The 27,143-nt window shown below is 44.8% G+C and overlaps 2 protein-coding genes across 6 annotated transcripts in view; one reads left to right on the top strand and one right to left on the bottom strand.

The window, feature by feature from the left end:
• The window catches only part of ALPK1 (alpha kinase 1), a 59,820-nt gene extending 40,722 nt beyond the window's left edge, over positions 1-19,098 (bottom strand). For 3 of the 5 annotated variants that reach the window (XM_030479927.1, XM_030479928.1, XM_030479924.1), the window contains exons 1-2: positions 17,676-17,827; positions 1,389-1,621 (exon numbers count right to left, since the gene is read on the bottom strand). In XM_030479927.1, coding sequence (XP_030335787.1) covers positions 1,389-1,509 — 121 coding nt within the window. In that variant the 5' untranslated portion in view covers positions 1,510-1,621; positions 17,676-17,827. Of the gene's footprint in view, positions 1-1,388; positions 1,718-17,675; positions 17,828-18,862 lie in introns of those variants that run through there. The other 2 variants (XM_030479925.1, XM_030479926.1) reach the window with 2 other exon arrangements.
• A 42-nt stretch (positions 19,099-19,140) lies between these two features.
• Positions 19,141-24,330, top strand: TIFA (TRAF interacting protein with forkhead associated domain). The gene is made up of 2 exons (XM_030479939.1): positions 19,141-19,183; positions 23,230-24,330. The coding sequence occupies exon 2, from the start codon at positions 23,243-23,245 to the stop codon at positions 23,804-23,806; it is 564 nt and encodes a 187-aa protein (XP_030335799.1). The 5' UTR covers positions 19,141-19,183; positions 23,230-23,242; the 3' UTR covers positions 23,807-24,330.
• The last annotated feature ends 2,813 nt before the right edge of the window (positions 24,331-27,143 follow it).

The following is a 27,143-nucleotide window of genomic DNA, read 5'->3' as shown; positions in this document are numbered from 1 at the left end:
TGAGGGGAAAATGTGCTACCTGATTAGGAGCTCAAGAGCCTATTCTAAGGAGCCATAATAAAACTTAAAAGAATTTGTGATGAGGAAACAAAGTACCCTTTGTTGAAAGCAAAAAAGAGAAGAGAAAAATCTTCCAGTATCCATAACAGAAACCCACACGCCACCCTCCATCGCAAACAGACTTAGGTGCTTCAGAAAAAGGCAGCTGACCTCCCAGCAAGAACAAGGCCAGGCAGAAAAACATATTCCCAACGGCTCTGTGCTCCAAGACAAACAAAGGATTTTAAAGATCAAATTAACGTTATGGCCGAGTCACTCATGCACAGCAAAACTAAACATTATTAACACTGGACTGGAAAACGGACGGTGCTGCAGATGTGTCATGCAAAGGAAAACCTACACATCAATAGATTTTTTTGGTGGGTTTTTTGCTAATGCCTTTGTGTGCGTGTCCCCCCGCCCCGAAATTTCACCTTCATCCTTTACTTGAAGTTATTTTTGCCATGTGGCAGAAACCTCCCTACCCTGTACTGATAGGTGGAATTCAAACAAGTTCAGCAATTCAAATGTGACTTTTAGATCAAGAATAAAGAAGCTGTGGCAATGAAGTTATGCAGCCTTCTGAAAATCTGAACCTAGAGAAAACTGAACTGAGTGTATTACATCCTTTCATGATCAGAATTTTCACTGGATTAAGAAATTATTAATTTCTTTTTACAAACCACTCTCAAAGCAGTCTGACAATACAAAAACAAATGCTGGTTTCCAGCATTGAAACAAATGAAGGTATTGCCAGCATTAAAACAAATGAAGAACCCTTCTATTGCAGCTTTTGCTTCCTTTCCTGGTTATTTTATGCAGCCATTAGCCAGCTTGGATTTTCCTTTCAAGAAGGATATTGCAAGTTTTTTTTCCCTTGGACACCACTTATAGAGGTCACACAGATTTTACAAGATAAAGATTCAAGCAATGAGCTCTTTAATATATTAGGAGAAGCTGACAAACAGAGAAGGCCGTATGAAAGGAGAGGAAATATGTGGCCTTATTCAGAAGTTGCATCCTTTTTTTTTTCCTTTCCTTTCTTTTCTTTTCTTTTTTTTTTTTTAATAACTGAAATTTATGTGCATCGGCAAACTTTTGGGCATTGTTCTTCCCAAAATCAACTGTTCCTTACAGCCTCATGTTTACTGAAGCCTAAAATTAGAACTGACAGCAATTCACTGCAACAAAGTGGACTTCTTTCCCTGCCTGCCTGTAGCCCACGTCCCATTCATGGCCTCAAAATCCAGGCATCTCTTGACATTCATCTGCCAGGAGAAGAAAAATAGGGCAGGGCTGAGGACGGGTGGCTGCTGCCATGGTGCTGCTGCCTCTGCTGGGGACCTCACCTTGGCACCGCTGGTATTCTCTCTCATCTTCCTCACCCGTGTCAGCCTGTGCTGACAGGAGCTTGTCCAGAGCTTGCTTGCACTCCTGCAGCAGCACGGCCACACCATTTTGATTATTCATGAAGGCTGATCCCACTCGGCTGTGAATTGGGTGTCCCCGGGTGCACGGTGATCAATTACTTAAGAGAAGACACGGATTCTAAATGAAAAGGATCCCTTCAAGGCTGAGGTACCTGGCAAACAAAGGAAGGGGAAAATGATTAACTAAAGTATCATCAATTATCTGAAAGGCTCAAGCAGGGAGAAAGAATAGGGGAAATACATGAAAACACATGACATCCTCAGAGGACTTTATTAGAGGAGTGTGTGAAATTACAGCAGGGTCTTGGTGACAAACATCTCAGAGGTGCCAGAGAGAAAGGACGGGCTCTCCAATGGAGCTGTGAAGCCCCAAGCAGGGAAGTGACCAACCAGGCTGTGCCAAAGCCCTTTGCACTTGGGAAGCTCGGGCTGTCGCACCCTGTTAGCCAGGATTGAATGGCAGGGCTCTGGGCTCGGGGAGGATGCTGCATGTTTAGCAGACCACAGGGATGTCTCTTTTACTCTGGGACATCGGAGCACGTTGCTCTTGCACCTCCTCTCACACTAGCCTCACTCCTGCCACATAACATGGTGTTCTACCACACAAGGGGCTTTTGATCATCTTGTTTGGGTCTCCCACAATCCACGCAGCTCTCAGGAGCCTTTCCAAACCTGTCAGCTTGGACTGCTCCTATCCAAGGCTGGCTCTCCAACATTTGCCAAGCTGTCTGGCCTGCTAAAACTTTTCCAGTGGAAATCCTTCAGGTGCGTAGGACATGAGGTTTTAGGTGCTTCAGGTTAGATAGAGGGAAGAAATTCTTTACTGTGAGGGTGCTGAGGCGCTGGCACAGGTTGCCCAAGGAAGCTGTGGCTGCCCCATCCCTGGCAGTGTTCAAGGCCAGGCTGGACAGAGCTTTGGGCAACATGGTCTAGTGTGAGGTGTCCCTGCCTATGGCAGGGGGTTGGAACTGGATCATCTTAAGGTCCTTTCCAACTCAAATCATTTTATGATTCTATGATTCTATGACATTGTCAACAGCAGTGCCAAAACCCCATATTTTCTATCCTAGTTATCTGGCTGAGCATCCGCCAAAACAGCTGAGCAGCTTTCAGTAGTGAAGTATGAAATACATAATTTGGGGTTTGTTGGTTTTTTTCCATCAGTTTGGTGATACTCTCACTTAGAATAACTTCTCCCACAGTTTGAAGCAATGTAGTTAGAAACAGCCTCTGTGAAAACACTTCTAAAATTGAGGAAACAGTACAGCCATGAAGGAGGAAGGGGAGTGCAAAGGAACACACACAGAGGCACAGTTTGCTCTGCTGGCTTGAAAAGATTTCTATTTTAGCAACTAAATTTCCAGACTGTTTCTTTTCCTAACTTTCTGGTGCAGCTCTGGGTTGGCTGACTCCCGGAGCTGGTGGCAGATAGCCTGTGTTCTCAACGGCACCGAGTAAGAGCAAGCTGCCAGATTGAAAAGCAGCCAGCAAAAGAGATGCACTCATGCGAAAGCAGAGGGGATCAGAGAGCCCGCAGTGGAAGGGCAGGTGGAGCAGGGCAAAAGATGGGATTCATCAGCAAAGAGCCTGGAGGCAGGAGCCAGTCAGTGGGGCTGTGACTGATTCTGTAGACAAATGTCAGAGAAAGAAGACATTTTAAAAATAGCCATAAAAGGGGGGCTGAGGGCAGGAGCACAGGCACGTAAGAGCAACTGGAGAGTGGTGTGGACCAGCAAAAGATCAGCTAGAAGCAGAACCATGGATAAAAACTTAGGCAGGACTAACACTGTTAAATGCTCAATCATACAAATGCAGTCTTCTACCAGCTGCAAAAGCCCACTGGAGTCTCCATGATCTGGAGGGTACGCACCATCCTCTAGTAAGAATTAGAGTCACAGAATAGACTTATAGAATATCTCGACCCAGAAGGGAGCCCTAAGGATCATGAAGTCCAACTCCCTTTGTAGGGCGTCTCAAAAGTACAGCGTTGGACTGAGATATGGAGGAGCCAGGTCCAGTTCCTGGGTCTGCTGCTGATGTCTCAGTGATGTCAAGTCACACATCCATGCCTTATTTCACCTTGTCACATAGACAGGAGAGACACAGAGATACCATCTGAGAGCAGGCCGGTTTGCTGGGTCTCTGAATGGACAGCTAGAAACCCGGGGTGCTGGGAAGTCAAGTTTGTCAGGGTCTGCGAGACATATGAACAAACAAAAAGCCCATATAATGCTCTGAGGAACAGAACAGGCTTCATTGCTGTGGTTGTGATCCTCAGCCAACCAACTCTGTGCTCAGAAAGGTGTTAAAAGTTTATAGCTGAAGGCCTCTCCTGGCACTTCTCTCCCCATCCTGGTACAACACAGAAGGAAAACCAAGAAAGGGTTTTCCATCTTTTGCAGCTTCAAGTAAGAGCAAGAAGGGCTACTCCACGGAGGGCACCATCCTGCAGGGTTTCAGCCAGGTGAGCATAGCTGTGTGCTGGTAACAGGGTGCTGGGATCGCCCTGCACATAGCAAAGGGATGGACTAGGCACAGGGCCCATTTAGGGGTTCCCATCAGGAGAAAAAGGAGACATGACCAGAGACAGGACTGGAGACACAGCTATAGCATGGTTCAAAGTCCACTCAGGAAATGGGGCTGAACTATTTGTCACTGACAAAGATTAATCTAACAGAAGGTCACCACACGGATGGAATTTGCTCGCAGCACAAGGTCCCAGCCAGCATCCTAGACCACAAAGGTCCCCTCTCCCTAAAGCACCTCCAGGTCAGCAAGGACAGACAGCTAAACTTGGTGACAGCACCCAGAAAGCAGACTCAAGAAAAGCAGAGCCCTCTCCTACCCTGCCAGGTCTAGGAAAGCTGATCCAGTTGATGAGGAAGAGAAGAGCAGACGAGCAGCCCCCTCTGCTAGAATCACAGTAACACACCTTTGCTAGTGTTGCTTGCTCTGTAAACTGCACTGACATCTGCTAATTGATTTATCTGATTACCCAGCCCTGTGGGAACAAGCGTGAGGCCGTCCCAGGAGTCCTTCCCAGGTTGGGATGCAGCATCCCTGCCATCTGGCCCTGACTCCATTCCTTTGTGTAATTGATTTCTCAAAACATTCTCGTTTTCTAGGGAGTCATCTCTAGTAACACATGTACACCTATCTCAAATCCACCGTGAACATAAGTCCCACTGAGCAGAGGAGACTGCTTCAAGAACACGCTGCAGAAAGCCTGCATTAAACTGCTGCCTCCCAGCCCTGGAAAATACATGTTCCTAAACATAATTGGCTATGAAGATGCACTAAAGCAAACAAGCGCTGGGATAGTCGCCTTTACAAAATACAATGTGGCACTAAGAGCATCCAAGGGAGCTTACAGATGTGCTCCAATTTATCTATGTTGCAGTCCAGAGCCCAGAATTACTCTTTTAAAGTCATGGAAAGGCTGGAGGTCTGCAGTGCTGCAGCCAGGAAGATCCCATAGGGTTTTTACTTTAAGCAGCAGGGCCCCTGGGCTTTGTGAGCCACACAGCCTGCCAGGCTCACAAAGAAGCGATGGGGCTTAGCGAGGAAGCTTAAATTAGTGCAGAAGTACAGCTCTTGGCTTCCTAGGATTGTCAGGGTTTCACTCACCAGGAAACTGCCAGATCTGCAACAGTGATTTATGAATGTCAGCGAGCCAGAAATTTTTCTTCAAGTCCATTTTTCCAAAGAGCTGAATAAACAGCGAGGACACTTAAGGTAATAAATGCTGATTTACAACAGCAGCGACAACAAAGTGCTGGAACCGTGTAGAAAAAGTGCAATAAACTGTACATTAGCGCTCAGAAGGAAGATACAGCCTTTTGAGACCCATCACTAGGGGCAATGCCTCGCATCATAAAATCAGCTTAAAATGCACCGAAGAGCTTTAAGCTATAGCAGCATCCTTTACGCAGACGCCACTTTGTAAGTTGTGTTTTGTGACAGCTGTGGCATTGAATGACAGCTGGGACGTAAAAGAACCAAACACGCAGCTCCCAGACCTGGGGCAAAGGCAGGTCCAGAGACTAAAACCTAACAGCAGAACCAGCAAAACCTTCTAGAGGCCTTCAGAACCCCCTCAATGCTCAATGCTCGCTAATTAGTTTCCTTAAAGCCCTGTTCAATCCTAACAAACAGCACTTTAAGGAGACTACAGTTGTGAAGCGAGAAAAATTGCAGCTTAATACACTGCAAAACTGTCTAGACAAAAACGCTTTCTAAGGACACACTAACAAATGCTGGAGCTTTCAGAACACATAATAAAAAGTATTTGCATCAGATTGAGGACAGGCGCTTTTTTTTTAGTGACAGGAAAGCTCCTTGACTCCTGTTTTTGGGCACAGAGTGTTTTTAAATGGTTGATGCAATTGGTAGATGCTTCAAAACAGAAATGATGAAAAAAAATCTGTGGCATTCCTGGTTGGAGCCTGGATTAAAATAACTTCTTGCATCAAATATGATGAAATAAATAAATTTTAAGGGTCTCAGGGGATGAAAAAGTTTATTTCTGTGGTCACCCTCTAGTCAGTGCTGAGGTTCAGAACAAGAGGGAGGGAGGAATTGGGTGGGCTACAGAGAAATGATCTCTTTAATAAGAAATGGGCCGGACTGTGACATTTCAGAGCCCTTGGGCTAGAAGACTAAAAGATCTGTCAAGAGAAAGGAATTTTAAGTTCTGCTGTGGATAGAAGGGAGCCTGGGAGTCAATCTATCTAGTTTAAGACCGCAATTAGCTTTTGGAGGCTTTAAGAAGAAGAAGGTGTAATTGCTACATTCAAACTTCACATGCGGTGAGCATAACAAGCATCGGTTTCTCAGACAACATCATTTGGGGAATTTTCCACAGCATTATGGCCCTGAAACACAAATTAGAGATCACCAGACCTTTTCTCTCTGAAAATATATTATCCTAATTTTCATCTTATTCAGGCTACCCTCCCGTTCCAGGGAGACTTATGAAGAGGAAGCAAAGACCTGATGAGTTCCATGTGGAGACTACATTTATGGATTAATCCCAACAGGGAGCAAATAAACCTTATTCCCAGAGCTCTCGGTTGGGACTCAACACAATCAATCGAGGAATGGATAGTTATTTATGACTGAGGCTGTTTTGACTTTCAAATAAACATTTTAATTATTTTAAGTGCTACACTGGAACTTGGGATCTGAGCCCTGTTTTCATTTCGACGCCTTGCTCTCCTCCCTCCTAATCCCTAACCATTATGATACTGTGCAAATGATTTTCATGCCTGTAACATTGGGAAGTGTTCGCCAAGGTAAAATCCACTGGCTGGACAAACAAGGGAAACGGAAAGAGGAAAAAGGAGCACTTCTAGCTTTTCCCTCCAGTCTAACTCTATAGGACTTGCTCATACACTTTAGCCATGCCGACACCATGGGGCAGGAGGGCATTTTCTGTGCATGCTGGGCTAGGAATCCTTGCTTCCAACTCTGTGAAATCCAGTTTCCTTGTTCAAATCGAGTAATGAAGTGCCTAATATGAAGACACACATGGCAGCTCATGGTGTATTGTGGCCTATCTGCACAGAGCTTCACTAAGGCCAATGAAGCCACACTGATTTTTAGGGCAGCTTTTTAAGCTGGTTCAGTCTTTTCCTAAATGAGTACAGGGGTGAAATCATGACACAGAAGCAGTGCTGGAAAATAAAGAACCCCACAACACAGAAAAAGAAAACATGCCTACGATAAAGTAACAAAGGTTTCAGCGATGGAGTTAACATCACCCTCCACAAAAAGCAAATTCAGTTTCCTGACCGTTTCAGTGCACACATGTTTGTGTTTCCCTAGAGCATTTACCTTTCTTTTCTCTTTGCTGCATGAAAGAGAAAAGATGGTTTACAAAACCAAAATAAAATGGATTTGCTAGGAGCTTCATTTATTTATTTATTCCTCTAGTTTACTTCTCCGGCTTAAAGATTAGATGTTTTCTTTTGGTAAAGCTGGAGATACCAACTGGCATCGGCTGTATTAAAATAAGGAAGAACCTCAATCAAAAAGCCTCTCCTAAGGCAAGCTTTCTTGTTAATATGCACCAACATGAAAGGCTTTCTTTTCATCCTATACAACTACAGTGTGTGTAAATTGCAGGGGGCTCATTGGCATAAATCTTGGCTGTGACCTCTGAGGTAAACTGGATTTACATTACTTTCTGACAAGAATTAAATGAAGGCCTTGTGGATATATGAACAGCCTTCTAGACTGCAACAGATGGGCATGAATGTGCTCCCTAGGCAAACTATCAGTGACATCTGTGTCCTCCAAATTTTGGTGGTCTCAGCCAATTAGCAGGCAAAAGGGGGGGGGGAAAAAAGAGCCGGCCTCTGCAGAGCTACCCCAGTCAGAGCTGAAGCAGAAGTGCTTCTGTTTAGAAATGGGATCAAGAACAGCCTCCAGCAGCAAGGAGGTGCTTAGCCGGCTGGGCATAATGCGGAGGTAACATTACAGAGAGAGCTGAAGTAATTAGGTAGAGAAGATATTAACACAGAACAAATCCCAGCCGCAGCTAAGCCTTGTGTAATGGGCTGCTGCAGTGGATTTACACTGCTGGAGCAAAGAACAGAGTTCTGTCAGTCCTAAAAAGCAGAGGAGGGGTCAAAGTGAAGCCCGGGGCCTGATACAGCTAAGGCAGGCATTGCAAAAGCCCAGCTTATGATCCATATTCAAACCTCCACCACATCCCAGGTTGGACGGGGCTTGGAGCAACCTGCTCTAGTGGAAGGTACCCCCGCCTGTAGCAGGGGGTTGGAATTGGATGAGCCTTAAGGTCCCTTCCAATCCAAGCCAGTCTGGGATTCTATGCTCCTGCTCTCCTTGCAGCAGTGTGAACTAAGTACCGGAGAGAAACCACCTGTGCATAGCTGCACGTTGGAATTGTAGACTATCTCAGATCGGAAGGGATCCATAAGGATCATCCTGAGAGCACCTCCTTGGGTGAATGGGGTCAGGTAAGCAACGCACTCAACAGCCATGACACCTGCCTGCTCCAAGGCTGAGCTCAGTGCTTTGTGGAAGACCATTTAAGTTACAAAGAGAGATCCATGGTTTTACGCCCTTCGATTATACCAGAGGAGTGACCCAGACAAATACAAAATGTGCAATAAGCCATTCCTTATGGAACGTGTTGCCTGTCTCCCAGTTTTTAACCCAGCCACACATCCCTCCGATGGCAGGAGCAGGAAGAACATCTGGCTAGAACAAAATCTGCGTCAGAGCCAACATTGGGTGCTGAACAAAAGCACCTGTGTTTTGCCCTGGTCATGACTTTTGAGAGAGGCCATTCCTCTCACCATTGCTATCTCATGTACTACCAGGGGATGCAAAAAAGGGAATAATTGAGGGGCAGATCAATACATTAAAAAGATCTTTAAAAAAAAAAAAAAAAGACATAATGAATTTGGTACAGCACATATTTTTAGATCAAAGATGCCTTTGAAGTGACAAACCCTTAATCCATAAACTACTGAAGCACTTCCTTTCACTCCCAAACTACTTGTTGTCAAATAAAATGGAAGTTAAGGAAATTATCTTTATCTGAAAATGGCCAAAAGAAGCCATCACCTAATGACAGCCTTGTCAAAATGACAATTGGGGAAATTGTTAGGAAGGGGAGGCCTGATGACTGGAGGAATAAGCTTGCTGTTTGCTCTAATCTGGTCAGGCAGGCCCCACACAATTCCAGTCAGCTTGCTGTGTGAAACAGCTAAGTCTTTGTCAATGTGAGCAGGGGTTGGAAAGACTTCTCTTTCATGAATATGTATCACCACCCTCCACGTTTACAGAAAAAAACCCTTCCAAATGGCAAAATAAAATAAAAAACAACTATCCACCGCCACAAAAAATAAATCCCTGAAGAGCAAAATCCGAATACACGGAGCTGTGTGGAGAGAAAAAACGATGAAGTAAAGAAAGCACATGTTTCAGAAACAGAGCCAGAAGGATCTTCTTCCCAAATGCTTTCTTTGGACTTTTATTCCCCAGCAGACTGGGATGAGGCACTTCAATTCACCACTTGTGAGGACAAAAAAGCAGTATGGCCCATGGGGATATATAATGTCTATCACTGTATTTTACATATCTAACGTTGGTCTGAATGTGCTCTGTGGGCACCAAATCCCAGGCCACAAATCCACAGTGCTGGCCTGGTAAGAGAGATCTTCCATGGGTAAAGGTCTCAGGTCCAGGCACTGAGTCAGCTTCACATCGGGGTAAAAAATTTCCTGTGAAGCTTAGAAATACACAACATTAAAATTTAAAGACAATTCTAGGTTTAATAAACTACATACAGCACATTCATACAGAAAGAATGGGTTCCTTGATGTGCAATAACACAACTGAGGTCTTCAGAAGTGGCCAGTGCTCCCACTAAAACAATTTTCTGGCAGTTCATGGCCTTATGCAAATTAAACCCTTCACAAGATCTCAAGTCAGACAGTTTGAAACGTGGGTGCCCTCGAAGTATGGGTTGTTGGGTGTTTTTTTTCTGCATATATACAATATTAATCAAGCTTTCACAAAAAACTGGCATAAAATTGAAATAAGAGAGCCAAATCAAGCGTACTGGACTGCTAGTTGAGGCTGATGTACAGACAGAAAGAGATGAAATGGCCGGGAACCACATCAGAAATACTGTATCTCTGCAACACTGACGCTGAAACTCTGTTTAAGTGTGTTTAAAGCAACAGGGAGACAATGCAGAATCCAACTAAGCCTACTCCTGTTGCAGAAAACCCAAATAAAGATACTTTAAGATGTGGTGGGTTTTGTCTCTGTTGGAGAGCTATGACTTCATTAAAGCATTCAACAGTGTTTGAAAAGTTACCTTCAAATGTTTGCTATCTTTTTAACTTTGCTTGCAAAACTGCGAACCAAATCTTAATTTACTACAGAGGGCTTGTGGTGATATTACAAACTTTAGCTTTTCTCCAAGTAACAAACAGAACATGAAAGTTTGACTTACAGCAGAGATATCAAGACACAATGCTCAATTTTGAGGTTTACAATATTATGCAATGTTTGCTATAGACATTTCCATTTCATTAGCATATCCTGCTTTACATGAAATCCAGCAATGAATGCTGTCCCTGATCTAAGGCTAATCCTCTTTAAAGAGCTACAGGCTATATTACATGTGGCCACAGCCACGGTTGTGCCACGGCTGAATCACTTTGAAGCCTATTGAACAGTGTTCCCTTGTGAGACTCTACACAGAGCCATAAACCAATGTTCCCTGTGCTGTGAAATCCTACTGTTCTCATCTCCAAGAGTTTCTGTAAGGGACAGACTTTCCGTAGTCCCAAGCAAGGGGCTGCATAACAGGAAAGAGATCGTGGCTGCTTTCACCACCTCTCAACACCACTTTACAACCAGAGCCTGTTTGCCGACAGTAATACAAACACCTTGTTTCTAAACACCATCAGACAGCAACTGCTCCAAGGGAGGGTTATCAGAACAATAAAAGATGAACCAGGCACCTGCTTCCTCGGGCAGATCCTCTCCCTCGCAGCCCAGCAATTCCAAAATACAGCAATGGCTCAATCTGAAAGGGTGACAGCCAATGTAACCCGGAGTGAGACAGAAGACGCCGAACTGAGAATATTTATTGAAATGTGGCTCCCTCCTGTCTTCTCTTTCTGCCCCTATTCTGCCTTAGATCCCTTTCTGTGGAAAGGCTCACATCTATTTCAGCAAGGCTCACATTTATTTCAGCAAGGCTCACATCTATGTCAGGTCTATTTTTCGGTTGTTTAGTTTTAGGACGCCAGCTAGAAAGCAAGAATTCTTAATTCTTAAATTCTGAACTGATTCACTAGAAACTACAATTAAAGCCTACATCTGAGGAAAACCAGATAGTGTTGTATTGTGCCAGCAAGCTCCACGACACAAAGACGTCGCAGGTAAGTAGTTCAGGACAGGATCATACGTATCTTTAAAGAAAACAAAAAGAAAAGGGTCATGTAACTCCAAGGCAGGCTGCATCTCTCACAGCTGGGTGCCCTTAAACGCTATAAACTCAGATAATGGAATAGAGTTTTTATTGCCACACAGCACAGAATGTGGAATCTTCAACACCTTGACATTTATACATATTCAAAGGGAAAATAAAACCAACACAAAAACCCCTGCTATGTTCTCTGGTCTGACTATGTATCAGCAAAAGACATTTATTTTAGTGCTTATCTTTAAGTCTTCAAAATAACTTTCTTTGTTCAATCTCTGCTTTTGAAGGGAGCTGGAAAGATTGGTTCTGTTCATCCTCTGTTGTGCACATGAAATTATCCCCATCTAAACGGTGCCAATCCAGACAAAGTGAGGAAATTCAGTCTCTATAGTAAAACCTTGGTCCCGGTAAAGGCAATGTGTAAGCTCCTTGCTATCAAACCCATATCTCATCCAAAATGTTGCTAATCCGACACATTTAGAATTGCTACTATATACCTAGGAGACAAGAGCACATCGTCCCTCGTGTGGCGAACGGGAAGAAGTACAGGGATGGTGTGTTGAAGGCTATTCCACAGCACGCTGAAGTCATGGAGCTTCTGCTTTCAGACAAACCGTTTCACGGGAGCCTCTGCCAGTTGTCACAGTTTTTACACTCCAGTGGATCTGCTCCAAAGCAAGGGGAAGTAGATTTTTCTTTTTTAACTCAGCAAATAGATTTTATAATTGTTAGAACCTTACAAATTCCCAATAGAGTGTTTAAAACACTTGCTGCTAGCCAAACTGTATTGTGATGCCTTTGACTACTGCTGGTATCCGGCCATTTGCTCAAAGTGCAGCTTCCTCAGTTTGGTTCTGTAGGAGAAGAAATAGCTAAGAGCAGAGAACATGAAACTAAAATGCAAGGGTTATGACTTAGGAAGTACATACTTCTCTCTTCTGTAATCTCTGTAGGAAACCTGGAGTGTTGTTCCAGTTCTTGCAAGTTGGGTCACAGCCAGTCAGTGAGATTATAAATGTTGATAAACACTCACTCGATGGTTTTAATACACCAGTTCAGGTCTTCTCTCTTCTCTTTGCAGACCTACAGTGTGAGATTTGATGTGAAAGATGGAGCTTCCACTTCCTGGCATGCCCTCTATCCCACAGAACTCCAGCCAAGGTGTCACTCTGCATGCTGGGTTACCCACAGCAACACAGACCTCTCTTAAGCTTCTCTTAAGACCATGACAAGGTCCAATCTCAGCTTGTGAATCTAAGGTCGAAAACTGAGATATCATGAAGATATCATAGGTTATATGTAGGAAGCTCACAGGGCATCTTTGGGGGGGAAATATCACACATGAACTGCATACTTGGAAGCAATTACGGAAGGATGTATACGCCAGCTACAACTGTAGTGACATACAACTAGGGAAGAAAAACTTTAGCAGGTAAATCACCTCCACATGCAGAGCCAGGAGATGACCACCAAATAAACAAGTGAAAGCTGTGCTCAGGGTTATTGGGAGACAAAGAGAACTCCAGCAGGGCTCACCAGCAACCCCCCCCCCCCGCCCCCAGCTTTCTAACTATTTTAGGAAGACACAGGGGAATTCTGCAAGCACAGTTACCATCCACAGCTGTGCACGGACTACTCATCCCCGGCATGTTTCTAAGTTGCACAAATCATTTGTTCATTTTCAGCTGTACTGAAATTGATTAAGACACTCTTCTCCAAGAAACATGATGCTCCAACACACTTAAATCTCCAGGCTTTGTTTAAACTTCAAAAAAAAAACCAACAGACAACAACAGGGAAGAGGTGGCAATTTTTCTTCTGTATCAGGGCTTAAGGATGATTAACGTTTAATTTTGAGCAAGAGGCAAGCATCTGCTCTATGGCACTGCATTTTTCTCACTCTTCTTTTCTGCTTCTTGTCCCACGAAAGCCAGAATTACGGGATCTTCTCTCCCACCAAGCTGCATGAACCTTCCTCCAAAGACATAGCTGTCAGAAGGAAGGGGCTCCAAGTCACAAGGAACAACCCCATCCACCTTTTCCCACAGTGTCTCTGCTGTGCTTTCTTTTTCTAAGCATCTTTTTCTGTGCTTTTCTTTTTCCTGATCTCTACCAGTTACTTACAGAGAAGGCAGCCATCCTTTCAACAGAATAAGGAGGGAAATGCTGAGGACCCACTATGGGACCTTGCTGCACAATGACAACAGGTCAGTCTGTTCCACCTCACAGTCTCTTCCCTGCATTTTGTTTCCTTGCTGCTCTGTGACTGCATGGTTTCACTTGTTCCTTAAGTCACTCCACAGGTGCCTAGTCCTGAGCAGCAAAAGCAGACTGGGGAGAAAGAGGAAATGAGGGCAGTGGTATGGATGGATGAAAGGGAGAGAATCCAGACGGAGGGAGAAAGGCCCCTGGGAAAAAACAAAGGGTGAAGGGAGTGACAGGGGGGATAGGAAAAACAATCAGGAGGATGGTGAGAGGGAAGAACAACAGACAACAAGAGTGGCAGGAAGATGGGAGAGATACTGAGATGGCAGACAGGGAAAAAAGAAGAAAAGCGGAGAAGCCAGAGGGGTTCAGAAAGAGGACCAAGGGCAGACCATGTAGAAAGAGAAAGAAAATAAGAACTTGGAGAGAGAGATGAAGAAAGTCCATCTTGTAAGAAATACTTCTCTTCAGTAGTCAAAGTGAGCTTCCTCACGAGTTCATTCAGGTCAGATATGGGAAATGGAAGAGTTCTTTTTCCTGAGTAAACAAGGAACAAAGAAGTAAATAAACATAGAAGGAACTGTACTCTCCTTTCTTCCTTTGGAAGAATTCCTCTCTGCTTCATGGAGCGGAGCTGTTCTTGGCACTGGGATCTTAAAGTTCAGTGAACACACCTCCTACCCATGCACCTCTCTTCCTTTTCACACTGAGATCCAGCTGAGTATCTTGCTATCTTTGGAATACACATGTCTTTAAGAAGGGCCCATTTCATTTCTGTTTGAACATGAGGCACTTGGTTGCCATACAGTAATAATAACTCATTGCAGAACCTAGCCATAGGTCATTGCATACTTTGTTATACCTTTCTCAAAAGAACTCTTTAAGTTACCACTGCCATTATTACCATTAACTTACAAGTATCACAACAGCTCTTGCAATACCAAAATGAAGTTCCTGACATAAGAAAAAAACCCCAAACAAACAAAAAAAAAACCAACCCCAAAATAAACAAAAAAAAAAAAACCCCAACAAACAAAAAACCCCTCAATCACAAAACAGCCAAAACCCCAAATCAAATGATGGCTCCCCATGTCTGGTCACACATTGCCACCTACTGGCTCTTCCCCCTCTACCCTCAACAGCACTAGGGTGGTTTGGATCAAGAAATAGGCTATGAAACAGAGCAAAAGGGCAGCAGGAGCATACAAGTTGGTATTTGAACCCAACACACGTTACGGGTGTAGGCAGTGAATATTCTTATAGCCTTGCATCACCTACTCACACACAAACACATCAACCAGCTTGGATTTTATGGCTCTAAAGCAGCAGCCGACTCACCAACCTCCTCCTCCATGTCTCTGTACATCCCCAAATGAGTGAAGGATGATTTCAGGTCATCCCTGTGCCACCCCAGGAGAGCAAGCCCTGGCATAAGGGAGGTACAATGGCAGCATGGCCCCTGCCACCCAGCACACCCAGGACCACGAGACAGGCACCTGCCATAGCAGGACAAGAACAAAGCATTTGAAAGAAGTTAGAAGGGAGATTGACATGAGATGTTAGGAAGAAGATGTGAGGGTGGTGAGGTGATGGCACAGGGTGCCCAGAGAAGCTGTGGCTGCCCCATCCCTGGCAGTGTTCAAGGCCACGTTGGACACAGGGGCTTGGAGCAACCTGCTCTAGTGGAAGGTGTCCCTGCCCGTGGCAGGGGGTTGGAGCTGGATGAGCTTTAAGGTCCCTTCCAACCCAAACCAGTCTGTGATTCTATGATTTAATGCCGAGGAAAGTCAGCAAACGGAGGCACATCCCTTGGGAGCCATGCCCACTGGGCTGTGCAGACGAAGGGAATATGGAGAGGAACTGAGGGGGGCAAGTCACAGGCTGCACTTCACATCTTCCACACGCATGACATCAAACCAAACCACTACCGCACCGCTTATGTCCCCTTGGGGCGAGAGACCAGCCCTGCAGGAAAACAGCATCTACATTTTTAGCTTAAAATCAAACCCCAATGCAGTCAAATCCACTGCACGTGTTTCTAATCCGAAGTTTGGCACCAGAGGTCTCACTAGATCACGGCATCTGCTTCACTATTCACATGATGACACTGCTGACAAGCTGGACCAGTGAGTGGGAAAGCAAAAAAAAGGGCTGCCAGAAAACCACGGAAGTCATATTCACACATTGACATGTGTAATCACCCCTCAGACCTGCACCCATCCTGTCACCCAGCTGGCAAACGTAAGCACTGCATCAGCAGTTGTGATAAAATCTGGCCTTAGGAGGGAAGGACAGCGCAGTGGTGAAGTCTCATCACCAGTGAAATCAGGCAAGACCACCAGGATAAAGATACTTTCATCATGTTAATTTAAACAGCAGAGAGAAATAGAAAGTTTCAGACTGGTCCAGACTACTGCTGGTCTCCTATCTTGCCTCAAATATCTGCTTTTATGCAATAGGAGACACAGAAATATCAAGGACATGATTCCCAAGTATCCAAGAAATGTTGTCACAGGGTTCCCAACTCGTGACCAGCCAGGCAGACCGCTATCAGGCATGCCAACTGCACCATGTGCCACAGCACTCAAAAAAACCCAACCCAGGGATGTTCTGGTAAGGTTTCTTATGGTGTGTTAAAGCATAGGGAGGAACCTCCAGAAGGAAGGTTTCACACTGAGTCATTCAGGAAGAATTAGCTGGAACACAGATATCCATAAACAGCTCTTACACTCACTAACCCAGAATACGCTTTCTATAACTCATCTGAACTACCATAAACTCCCCAGAAAGAGAAAGAAACATATTTGCCCTCACTGATCGTCAGATATTCAAAGCTGATCATGACCAAAAGCAATATTAAAGTTCCTAGTATTTTTCCATTTTCCAGATTTGCCTATTTAGGCTCTGGAGTTGTCCAGATCAGTTGTTAGGAAAACAATACACCACCACAGCCAAGCCAAAACCACCTCAGTCTTTCAGCCTACACATTACAAACACTTCATTAGCCCAAACGGCATCAGGAATGTGCCACCAATAATTACACAGAGAAGTCACACCAGGCATAGTGAGCAGGAAACATCCATTTAAAGTAACAAGCATGACTTTTCCTAGGCCTTCCTCCTCTCTAGGGATTGGCAAGGTAACAAGTAGAGGTGTCTGAAAACCAGCCAGCTGGAAGGCAACTTGAAAGGGGACCGTGGTTCTGCTCCACCTTTATTTTCATATTCCACACTGCCTTTGTAATCCAGGACAATGCCCTGTGCCACAGGCGTGGGAAGGCTCCAATTTCCATCACCTCCCTTATCCAGTGGATAATTCCAGGGACACCAGCACACATTCATGCTGTGGAAAGATTCATATGTGGGGAAAATCACAACCCAAGAAGAGAACAACACAAAACAGGACGGCAGGAAGAGCTACAAGGTTAACGCTGACATCAGCTTCCCTGGCCCAAATCGCAGCAGCTTTCTCACCACACAGGGCAGCTGAGCCCAGCAAAGCTTTACACATCCATTCACAGTTTCACTTTGACCAAAGAGACTTCAATTAAAAAAGTCACTGTAATACAGCCATGAACTCTAGTAAACCACACAACTGTTTCAGCAGGAAGAACACAAAAAAGAAAACCCACAAGCACAGAGTACCTGATTTTTATTATTTTTTTTTTTTTCTCATATTGAGTTGTTTTCCCAGAGCTGGTAGCATTTCACCCAGTTAGAAACTTAGAGAAGAGAGGAAGAGTAAATCCAGTTTCTGACCTCTCCTGTGCAAAATCACACAGAGCTATACTTAAATCAGAAACTAATAAGGAATATGTGCCTGCCCCATCCCTGGCAGTGTTCAAGGCCAGGCTGGACGCGGCTTGGAGGAACCTGCTCTAGTGGAAGGTGTCCCTGCCCGTGGCAGGGGGTTGGAACTGGATGAGCTTTAAGGTCCCTTCCAACCCAAACCAGTCTGGGATTCTATGAATATGTAGTTAATACAAGGTTACAACATTCTAGGAAAAAATTAAGGTACTTACATACCTCAAGAGGTACAAATATCGAATTAATCCTAACAGAAAAGCTCTCTGGCGACCCGGGAAGCTGGCTGTTTCCAGAACCAAAATGCTGACAGGAATTGCAGTCATCAACAGATGTAATAAATAGCGGGGTTGCACAACTTTGGCTTTTCCAGAAGGCTTTTGTGTGAGCACACACGCCCAGCCCTGCCTGCTGCAGGAAAGTCATTCTGTAAGGAAGAAACTTGGAAGAATCTGTTTTCCTTCTCTGTTTTCCCACGTGACTTCTTGCAAAACACAGTCTAACCCTTTTCTTTTTTTTTTAGATGTAAGGGAAGACGAGCGTAGGCAGCAGATCCATTACTGTGTGTGCAGATAAATGCTATTCTACAAGAACTATAACCTCATGAGTAATTCACCTGTTTGCTAAATAAATAAAAAAGAACCCGCAAATGAAAAATAGTTTATCTGAACTAACACAGTATCTTACTGCCCGTGCCAAAGCAATCAAACCTCTGGTCCTTATCGAGGCACAACACCTCGCTGGTCACAGCACTGCACAAGCACGAGGGAGGGAGGGCTCTGAATACGCTGAATATCTTGGATTCAGACAGGGATGAAACAGGGGCGTTTTGGCATTCTGCTCTTGTTCTGTGCTTGGAAGTAATCTTGCTTAATAAGAAAAAAGAAGTAGTTGGATGAGAGAGAGAATTACTTGGTTTTTTCTACCAGACTGGTGCTGACAGGCAACAAGATGGCAGGGCTGCCTCAGGATTCCTAGTAAAATGGGAAATTTTCAGCTCAGCTTAGATCACCAGATGTGGAAAACTTAAAGGCAGCACAATGAAGATGAACCACTGTTGCTTAAAGCAAATACCCAAATATTTTTCAAAATACTCCATCGAAGAACATCACCAGTTGACTGTTACACTTATAACGTGCTGCTTATGTTTTAGTATTCAAAACACCACAGAGTTTTACTCTTCAAAGTGTTCATTTGGGGGTGAAACTGATTTTCTTTTTGTCTGGAACCTGAGCCCGCAAACTCCAGATCGTATCTTTAACATCGCTGTCACCGCTGATTTAAGTTCCTCATGAGCGCAACGTTTCTAGACACCCCAGGCAGAACTGAGGGGATTTTTTTTTATTCTTTTTTTTATTATTATTTATTTATTATTATTCTTTTTATTATTTTTTTCCCGGTTTACTCACCATAACCACAGAGGAGCCCAGAATGCTTCTTGGAACACCGCCCCGAGCCCCGTTCCCGGCCTCCGGACACCTTCCGCCGCTCCCGCCTTCCCTCGCAGCCGGCCCCCGCCCCGCTGGCGGGAGGGCGCTGCCGGACGCCGCTTCCCGTCTTCCCCACTTTCGAGCTCTGAGGTGCCGGGCGGCGAGGGAGCCGCTGGGGGCCCGCGGGGACCCTCCGGTAGCAGCCTGAGGGTCGTTCCCCGCCCGGCGGGAAGTGGAGGGAAGCGGGGGGTGCTCCCGCCCGCCCGCCCGCAGGTGAGGAGGAGGCCGGGCCGCGCTGAGGTACGGGGGGAAGGGGGCGTGCCGGGGGGAGGGGGGCTGGATCTTTGGGTACGGGCACAGGGGAGACCGGGAATTCCTCAGGAAGTGCCGGCAGAGGCTTCGGCGGCGAGCGCTTTCCGGAGCTCAGGCAGCCAAGAAGGCCACCAGCATCCTGGCCTGGCTCAGCACCAGTGTGGCAGCAGGGCCAGGGCAGTGATTGTCCCCCTGTGCTGGGCGCTGGTGAGGCTGCACCTCGAATCCTGTGTTCAGTTCTGGGCCCCTCACTACAAGAGAGACATTGAGGTGCTGGAGCGGGGCCAGAGAAGGGCAATGGAGCTGATGCAGGGCCTGGAGCACAAGTGTGATGGGGAACGGCTGAGGGACCTGGGGGGGGTTTAGTCTGGAGAAGAGAAGGCTCAGGGGGGACCTTATTGCCCTCTGCAACTACCTGAAAGGAGGTTGTAGTGAGGTGGGGTCGGTCTCTTCTCCCAAGTAACAAGTGATAGGACAAGGGGAAACGGCCTCAAGCTGCGCCAGGGGAGGTTTAGATTGGAGATTAGGAGCAGTTTCTTCACTGAGAAGGTGGTCAGGCATTGGAACAGGCTGCCCACGGCAGTGGTGGAGTCACCATCCCTGGAAGTGTTCACAAACGGTGTAGATGAGGCCCTCAGTGACATGGTTTAGTGGTGGCCTTGGCAGTGCTGGGGTAATGGTTGGACTTGATCATCTTAAAGGTGTTTTCCAACCTGGTTGATTCTATGACTCTGTTCAATGATTCCTGCCCTCGCCAAGCAGCTGGCTGAGTCCATCTCAGGGAGTCTGGTCCAGAGGTGGGTGACATTTTGGGTATACACTAATGTAACGCCACCAAAGATGGTTTTTTCAGCAAAACTGAGATTGCGCTTCCAACTTCAGAGCTGTCAGAAATACATTTATTTGCCTTGGAACTGTTGGTTTGCTGGGTGCACTAGTACCTGGGTCAAACCTCCCGGGGGTGAGGAGGGTTTGAAACACAACCTGTGGTCTGACAACTTCCTACATAACCTCTCACAGAGGGCAAGGTATAGTGACCACAGCATGGCATTTTGGGGAGACAAAAAGGAGAGCTGTCCTTGTGTAACATGCTTGAAAATCATGTTCTGTGCTGCTCCTGCCTCAAAGCTCATGGTCATCTACAGTGAAAGTGAAAAGTTCTTTACACACATATCAAATGCTTATGTTTTAATTTGCAAAAGCACATTGTCAGAGCTCTCCAAGCCATCAGTTGTAGGTAGAGAGTTGGAGCCCTTGAATACATTGTTAAACACTCCATAGGAGCCATGTGGTTCTCATAGTAGGCATCCTTGTTTGTAATGCTCTGAGTCATTCCCCTGCCTCTAAAAATGGGAATAATGATGCACACTGGAGGAGATGATGTTGATAGACAAGAAAGAGGCTGGGTGATGATTTGTTTGACTCAAATTAAGGTACAGACAACAGCAGTGTAACAGGTTACCTTATAGCTGCAGAAGTCTGGATTTAGCTATAGAAAGTTGCCTTCTCCAGGCGCAGTTCTCAAATCTTTCTCTTGTACAATACAATCGAGGTAAATAGAATCTCCTACAAGTATTTACATGACAGTGTGCTCAGTCCAACCTCAAACCTTTAATGCAGGACTCTGCAGCTGAGTTTGGGATGCCTGAGGTGGCACACGAGTAGATTTAGATTAGATACCAAGATAAAATTCTTCATTACAAGGGTGGTGAGGTACCAGAACAGGTTGTCCAGAGAAACTGTGGCTGCCCCACTCCTAGAAGTGTTCAAGGCCAGGTTGTACAGGGCTTGGGGCAACCTGCTCTAGTGGAAGGTGTCCCTGCCTGTGGCAGAGGGTCGGAACTGGATGAGCTTTAAGGTCCCTTCTAACCCAAACTGTTCTATGATTCTGTCTGTGCAGCTGAAGCAATCAGTGGACATTCTTCCCCTTCCCTGATTAACAAAGGAGCCATTTGTAAAATCCATAAACATGTAAACATGTAAATCCAACATTTTATGAGCCGATACAGAGTCATACACAGTGCAGATTTCTCAAAATATGTTTCTTCATATTCCTGTGTTTTGCCCTGTCCTGATGCATTTCAGAAACCAAGTAAGGAAGATATTAATGGGAGCAGAACATGCTTTTAAGTTGGTATCAATGGCCCCAGACAGATCTGTCTCCATAGGTCAAATCCACAAACTAAATGAAATGACTTGTTTTTTTCCTTTAACCTTTAACCAATGCTGACCTCGTGTAACATCTCGCATCCTCACGCTAGTACAAAAGAGCGAAGGGCAGAACTAAGCACAGAAAAAGATAGTCCATCCTCCTGCTCACAGAGCTGCTTCCAACTCCCTGGAGTTCAGTTGTACTAGTAGGAGAAGGGATGGACACAGGTGTCACTGCAGCTTGTCTGGCAGGTGCCAAAGGAATAACCTGCCATAAGGGCAGGTCTCTATACTTCTGTCAAAAGCACAGGTGATATTTCCTAGTTCGTTTTGAAGTGAGCTCCCAGGGCTCCTTGACATTTTCTATTTCTCTAGTCATCTAAGCTAGGTAGAAGCACTGTTGTAGCCTACTTCAGTCATCAAGATGAGGCTGCTGAACTCCTGCGTCAGAACTGTTGCTATTACTCTGTTAAAGGTATAAGAAAGATTTTGAGGTTTCACACAGAAAGTGATGCGCTGATACGTCACCATTCACTGTGCTTCGAGTTCATGGACGGTGGTATAATTTAGCCTTGAAAAAAGCCACAAGTCAGAAGACTTAACTGCAGTGATGACTCACCTACCCACAACTAAAAGAAAAGATTAAAGTGTGAGCTGCTTTTCAGCATCATTCACTCAATAGAGCTAGTGAGAAAGCTCAGGATCTGTGTGTGACACATCAGGAACACGCAAACTATAAGGAGAAATGCGACCAACATTTGCACTGTATTATTCCAGTTAAATGACTGCTCACATGCTTCTCTGGTGGATAACTGAGAACTCCTTCCCTCGTTCCTACTTTAAGTACTTAGCCTTTTCTTTAGATCAAATTTCAGTGCAGGAAAATACTTGCATGGATAGGAAACGCTGTGGTCTGTTCTCTCAGATTTTGTTAGGATACACCGCAGATGCTCAGATTTTAGAACAGAATTTAGTTCATAAGCACCTCTGTGCTGCATGGCAGAAGCTTAAACAAGAGGAAAAGAAAAAGAAAAAAAGAAAAAAGAAAAAAGAAAATAAATCAACAAAACCTCCCCCACCACCACCAAATCCCAAAAGTTACTTTTTATTTTCAGTGCCTAGCTAAGTACTTCTGTAGCAAATAGCTGGGATGTAACAATAGGCAACAGGGAAATAGCTGGAGTTGGCGACAGTTCCTCCTTTATGTCTTGCCAGTATTCCAGCTTTTGCCTTTGGTTTACATATTATCACATCAGTCACTTCTAAACACTGTATTTTGTTTCATACAAGAGGCAAATTCTGACTAAAGAGCCAAAAGAGTACTTTATACACATTTGGAATATTGCTGCCTACAGCCAGCCTCCATCTGTAGAAGTCACTTGTCTGATACCTTCTAGTCAAAGGACTGCAGCATAAAACAGAGCCAGAAGGCCCAGACAATACTATTTAATACTCCATTTTAAGGCCATAACGTAAACTACTGTCACTGTCAAGTGACATATTTCTTCCAAAGATAAACCTACCTCTGAGAGCCTCATGACAAAGTAGCCATCAGCAATCGACGGTAGTGGGTGTTTTACAGAGTGCCTTTCTGAAGTGCTACGCAGCCGCTGCAGGAGATGCACAATTGACTGCTGCGAGGAGTTCAGCACAGAGCTGGGGTCACCAGATGAGTCACTGGCAAAGCGGTGGGAAGTGAGGGTTGTCATGGAGTGGGTAGGCTCAACTCCCACTTCTTCGTTCCAGTGGTTTCATTACATTTAGTGTCAGAAGTAAATTATATACAATCACTATACAGTAGTATTTTAATGCCACTGTGAAGCCAGTTCTTTTGGTACTACAGTGATTTCATGCTGTGATTTTACTTTTCTTCTTGTTCTGAGGACTCGTTTCATCATGACCTCTTTTGAAGAAGCTGAAACTGAAGAAACGGTAACATGTCTCCACATGACCTTTTACCACCCTTGTCAAGAGGACAAGATGATGTTTCGTTGCTTGAATTTTTGTAAGCGAGAACAGGTCAGGGCAGATGAAATGGCCAAGTTTGGCCGGGATTCTAATGTCTGCCATTATAACTTCATGGATGCTCGTGTTTCTCGAATTCAGTTCTCCTTGCAGTTTTACAGGAAACTGAACAGCACAGAACTTTGTTTTGAGATAAAGAACATGAGTAAGAAGACAAAACTGATAGTGGACCAAACAGAACTGGGTTACTTAAACAAAATCGACCTGCCATGGAAATGCATCATTTGTTTTGGGGACTACCAGATTTTAGCAGAGACTCAAGAAGGGGAGTCCATGGATTATTTTGAGACTCACTTACACTTGGCTCAAGCGCCCATCTTACAAGAAAGATGCCTGCCATCACTGCAACCTGTACCAGAGAATGGCATTTCTTCTTCTATGTTTCCTTCCCAAAGCAAAAGCCCCATAGAAATTGATGAAAACGAGTCATGCTAGTGGAAAGAAAGAGGCTGGACCAGATTGTCATCCTCTGAAGCCTGCACAGCTTCCAAAACTGAAGGCTGTCATCTCAGTCCACTGTTCAGGACAATTCTCACCACTGCACATCAGTCTTCTTAAGTGCTGCTTTCAGCATAGGCATAGTAGAACATAACAGGTTCCTGTCACTGTCTTCCCCAAGACATATCTGCTCTCCGATCACCACCGTTTGCCACAAATGTATGGGAGACATAGAAGGCCACTCAAATCTGTGACAGCAGACTCAGTTGGAAAACTGTGACCGCATGCCTCGAAGGTGTATTTAGCAGGCACTAAGACAAAGCACGCAGAACAGTGTTTCAGTGATTAGCTAAGTAGGGACACAATGTCTCACTGCATTTGTTATACTTGGTGCTTTCGCTTTTGACACAAAATTCCAAACAGTATTTTCAAGCCTAGATGTAACTCCCCAGATTCTGCAACTTAGAAACACTTTGTCAGCATAGTCCTTTTAAGTTAATGTTTTTATGATCTTTGCAGCAAGATACTTGTTCTCTTTTTAAAATTAAATTTTTTTTCTTCTAAATTAACTACTTTTGCTTGTGAATGTCAATAAACGTGCAGTGTCAGTGGCATGTAAAAATCCAGTTAAATTTTGCAATACAACCATTTGGTTGCCTAGTAAGGATTTGCTGTCTTCTACAACTACAACCTAAAAGCACTTACCGTGAACAAACTCATTTCCAGGACAATCCAATGAGACATTTTGACTGACACTGTTCTAGGCTTTCTACAAATGGCATTGTTCTAAGGTTTAAAGAGTTGACTAAAATACATTCCAACACGCTTTCTACCTCTGCCTCCCACCCCAAGCTCTCTTAATCTTCATTTCAGTATTTCTCAGTTTGTTTCAGTTCAGTTTTCCTTTGCTAGGGGCTCAGCTTTTCATTGGCACTTGGTTTTCTGTCAAGTATTTTAGCCTGCTTGAAAAGCACACTAGAAAGAATCAGGACAAAGCATACATAGCTTAGATGACCATCCCTAATCACTGAGCTGCATTTCAGTGTTGACTGTGACAAGCAAACCAGAATTGTAACTGAGGGAGGACAGTTGAATTGCACAATGTAACCTGAGATTAAGGCAAACAACCACAAGCCAGAGAAAGTCACAGGAGAGGCAACGAAACTCAAACACAGGCTTATGTAGGATTTCATTTGTCTGTTCATCTTATCCTGGCCAAAACCCCCTTGTTCCTGTGTTTTCTACTCTTTCAACTAGGCTCTAGCGCTTAACCTTTACAGTCTTTGGCCTAGATTCAGCCTCCTTCTATGCGCAAAAGCCTGTCACACACCCAGCCCCTCAGCTGAACAAACAAAACCTGCGCAGGTATCGCAGTCTCACCAGGCATGGTGCTACTGGTTGCAGATTTCCAGTAGCTATTATGCTTTTGACCTGAGTCATCCTCCTCTTTAATTATAGAGAGTGGCCAATACCTGCAAATGGAAGCTGCCTAGAGAAAGAGAGCAAGACGCAAATACAATCTGAACCAAGCTCTTCGATTTAAAAGCTTTCACATTAAATCAGCCTCATATAAAATGCATAGGATTTCTTATGTTCACTAATTGTGCTCATGTGTGAGGGAGGAAGGAGCGTTAGTCTTGCATTCCCAGTAAACACCTCTATTCCTATTGCTCTTAAATTATTATGGACCACATTCAAGTTGTTGTTTTGTGCTGCTTTGGGCTTTAAAACCAGGTTCTAATACTACCGCTATCCAGTATTGTCATCCAATTCCTATTCACTGGCCCTGTTGTGTAGGGCATTAACCTGTGGCACTGGTCATATGAATTGCTTATGCTTTCTGAGCTATTATCTGAAGAAAAAGTGACACCCTCAATCTCAACTTTTCAAGTTCAATATATAAACAGAAACAGCTACAAACATTACTTGCTAGAGAAAGATCTTCCATCTGGTCTGCAGAGTTCAGAGTGATGCATCTCAGGATTAGCTCTGTACAGAGAGGCTCATGGATAACTACAGGTCTAGAGTGAAACATTTCTTAGGCACATGACCAGGAATAAAACTTGGAATGGGAAAAAAAAAAAAAAAAAAAAAACCCGAAACAAAACACCACACCAGTAATTTAATGGTTTCCAAGCACTAATCTTTTCTACAACTGTATTTACCTGGGGTAAGAATCAACCCCGAAATGCACATTGAAAAAATGATCCCTCTCCTAGGAGGATCCTATCACTGTACTGATTTGACCAGCAAAAGTTAGTTTGACTGGAGAAGAGTTGTTTCAGCATAAGAATACCGAAACATACTTTGTTCACAAGAAGACTTTGGCTTCCCCCCACCCCAAGGCTGCCATTAGTCCTACCCTGCTAACTTCATTGTGAGAAATACTACACACACAAAGGCAGCTAACATTTTTGGTAGTTTTTTGCTTGGTTCAGTTCAGTATTCACAATTGTGGAGTACTAAAAGAAATGCTGAAACACCAATTTTATGTTTAACCTAGTAACTCTGAATGGATTGCCCAGTCGGTCACATCAAACGATTTTGTATTCAACAATGGCTCAAATTTAGCACAAAAACATATATGTAACTGGTACATCATAGAATCACAGAATAGTTTGGGTTGGAAAGGACCTTAAGATCATCTAGTTTCGACCACCTGCCATGGGCAGAGATGTTTCACACTAGACCATGTCGCCCAAGGATCTGTCGAACCTGGCCTTGAACACTGCCAGGGATGGAGCATTCACCACTTCTTTGGGCAACCCGTGCCAGTGCCTCACCACCCTCACAGGGAAGAACTTCTTCCTTAGATCTAACCTGAACTTCTCCTGTTTCAGTTTAAACCCATCACCCCTTGTCCTATCACTACAGTCCCTAATGAAGAGTCCCTCCCCAGCACCCTTGTAGGCCCCCTTCAGATACTGGAAGGCTGCTCTGAGGTCTCTGCGCAGCTTCTCTTCTCCAGGCTGAACAGCCCCAACTTTCTCAGCCTGTCTTCATATGGGAGGTGCTCCAGCCCCTGATCATCCTCATGGCCTCCTCTGGCCTTGCTCCAACAGCTCCGTGCCTTTGTTATGCTGAGGACACCAGAACTGCACAGTGCTCCAAGTGGGGTCTCATGAGAGCAGAGGGGCAGGATCACCTCCTTCGACCTGCTGGTCACACTTGTTTTAGCGCAGCCCAGGACACAGGTGGTGAGCACACACTGAAGCCGGTTCATGTTCAGTTTCTCATCAACCAGCATCCCCAAGTCCTTCTCCGCCCAACCTGTAGCAGTGCCTGGGATTGCCCTGACCCAGGTGTAGGACCTTACACTTGGCTTGGCTGAACT

This window comes from Strigops habroptila, chromosome 3 (genome assembly GCF_004027225.2).
Source record: "Strigops habroptila isolate Jane chromosome 3, bStrHab1.2.pri, whole genome shotgun sequence".
NCBI lineage: Eukaryota > Metazoa > Chordata > Aves > Psittaciformes > Psittacidae > Strigops > Strigops habroptila.
This window is presented reverse-complemented; position numbering and strand designations above follow the sequence as displayed.